The sequence below is a fragment of the Aplysia californica genome, unplaced genomic scaffold (genome assembly GCF_000002075.1).
Source record: "Aplysia californica isolate F4 #8 unplaced genomic scaffold, AplCal3.0 scaffold00206, whole genome shotgun sequence".
NCBI lineage: Eukaryota > Metazoa > Mollusca > Gastropoda > Aplysiida > Aplysiidae > Aplysia > Aplysia californica.
In genome coordinates this window covers 530192-531614 of record NW_004797476.1, presented here as the reverse complement: position 1 = coordinate 531614, position 1423 = coordinate 530192, and the positions used below count along the sequence as shown (strand labels likewise).

Below are 1423 nucleotides of genomic sequence, written 5' to 3'. Positions count from 1 at the left end.
AGGGGGGGGGGGGAGCGGTACGATTGTTGAGATTTCAACAGAAATACTGTGGTACGTCAACAAAGAAGATTAATTCTCTTCAATGCGGAAATAGAACTCGCACTGGTTGCAAATTAGGCAAAATTTTGTAAAAGTTATTTTTGTTAAGATTCCAACAGAATTACAGTGTAGCAGAGAAGATTAATTCTCCTCCTTGCGGAAATAGAACTCATGCTGTTTGTAAATTAGGCAAACAGTTTAACGGTTGATAAGAGCAGCTGCTGACAGGTATTATAATGTTACTTTAATAAAATCACACAACTCTCGCCGAGCCAAAAGGCAGCACACTATTTGTTCGAGAAAAGGGCTGGGCACACATTCTTAAACCCTGTATTTAAAATACTGTTTTTCAACGCAGTGATAAAGACGCAAAACTGATTGAAGAATTCCCTTCCCCCCAACTAAAAAACAAACAAACAAATACAAATAAAACAAACAAACAACCCAAAGGAAACAAACCCCCCCCCTCCAACCAACCTTTCCATTCTACCAGCAGTTGAATACTAAGTCATTTGGGCCCGCAGCAATACCAACATTTTTTTTCTAAATGAGGAAAACAAAAGCAAAAAAAGCACACAAAAAAACAACACACATAAACAAACAAAAAAAAAAGCAAACCCAAACCCAATCAACAAAACAACATACAAAAACAAAAAAGAAAGTCCCCCCCCCCACCCTAAAAAGCCCAGACTGATTTGTGCATGGTGTGCATGTGTATGCTAAAGTAAATACATTTTGTCTCTGGAATCAGCAGTTGAAGTATTCCGGTGTTTGAAAGACACCACTAGAAGGTCCTACTTCTTTACTTTATATTTGGTTTTAAGTCTGTCTGTCATGCCTTACCGATGTGCTTCTCTTTCCCCCAAAACTCAATAGATAAACATTAATAGATACAAATTTAACATTTGTAGTAATCCCCCTCCCCCATCTTTTTGACCGCTTCCTTTCAAACCTCCACGACGTCCCCCCCCCCCACCTTCACACCCTCGACCACTCCCGGGCAGATACCGAGGCATCACCACCAGTCTGGGCAACCCTGTGTTCAGCAACACGCCGTGTGAGCCGCCAGAGTATGTTCAGCCTCAAGTGACGTACGGGGTGCCGGGGTACAAGAGGCCGAAACAGCATCCTTACTACCAGACCTCCAGGTGCGTATGTAGGTGTGTGTCTGGGTAAAAGATATTCGGAGACGTCTCCGGCGAGCGCCCAGGAACAATTCGGAGGCGTACTCCTGCACATAGATGCACTGCCTTGGGGGTCAAACTGCGCATTGCTTGCCGCAGATCACACGTATAATATAGCCACTAAAACTGACGCAAATCAATTATTGTCAAGAAAATTTCTAACCAAACTGCAAAATATCAAATTACGGGTTAACCCCCCC

At 42.8% G+C, this 1423-nt stretch overlaps 1 protein-coding gene across 1 annotated transcript in view; it reads left to right on the top strand.

The window, feature by feature from the left end:
* LOC101848206 overlaps nucleotides 1-1187 on the top strand; it is a gene marked incomplete at its 3' end in the record, with an annotated part of 2713 nt that extends 1526 nt beyond the window's left edge. The window contains 1 exon segment of the mRNA XM_013083033.2: nucleotides 1044-1187. Within this exon segment, the coding sequence (XP_012938487.1) occupies nucleotides 1044-1187 (144 nt within the window).
* Nucleotides 1188-1423: the final 236 nt, after the last annotated feature.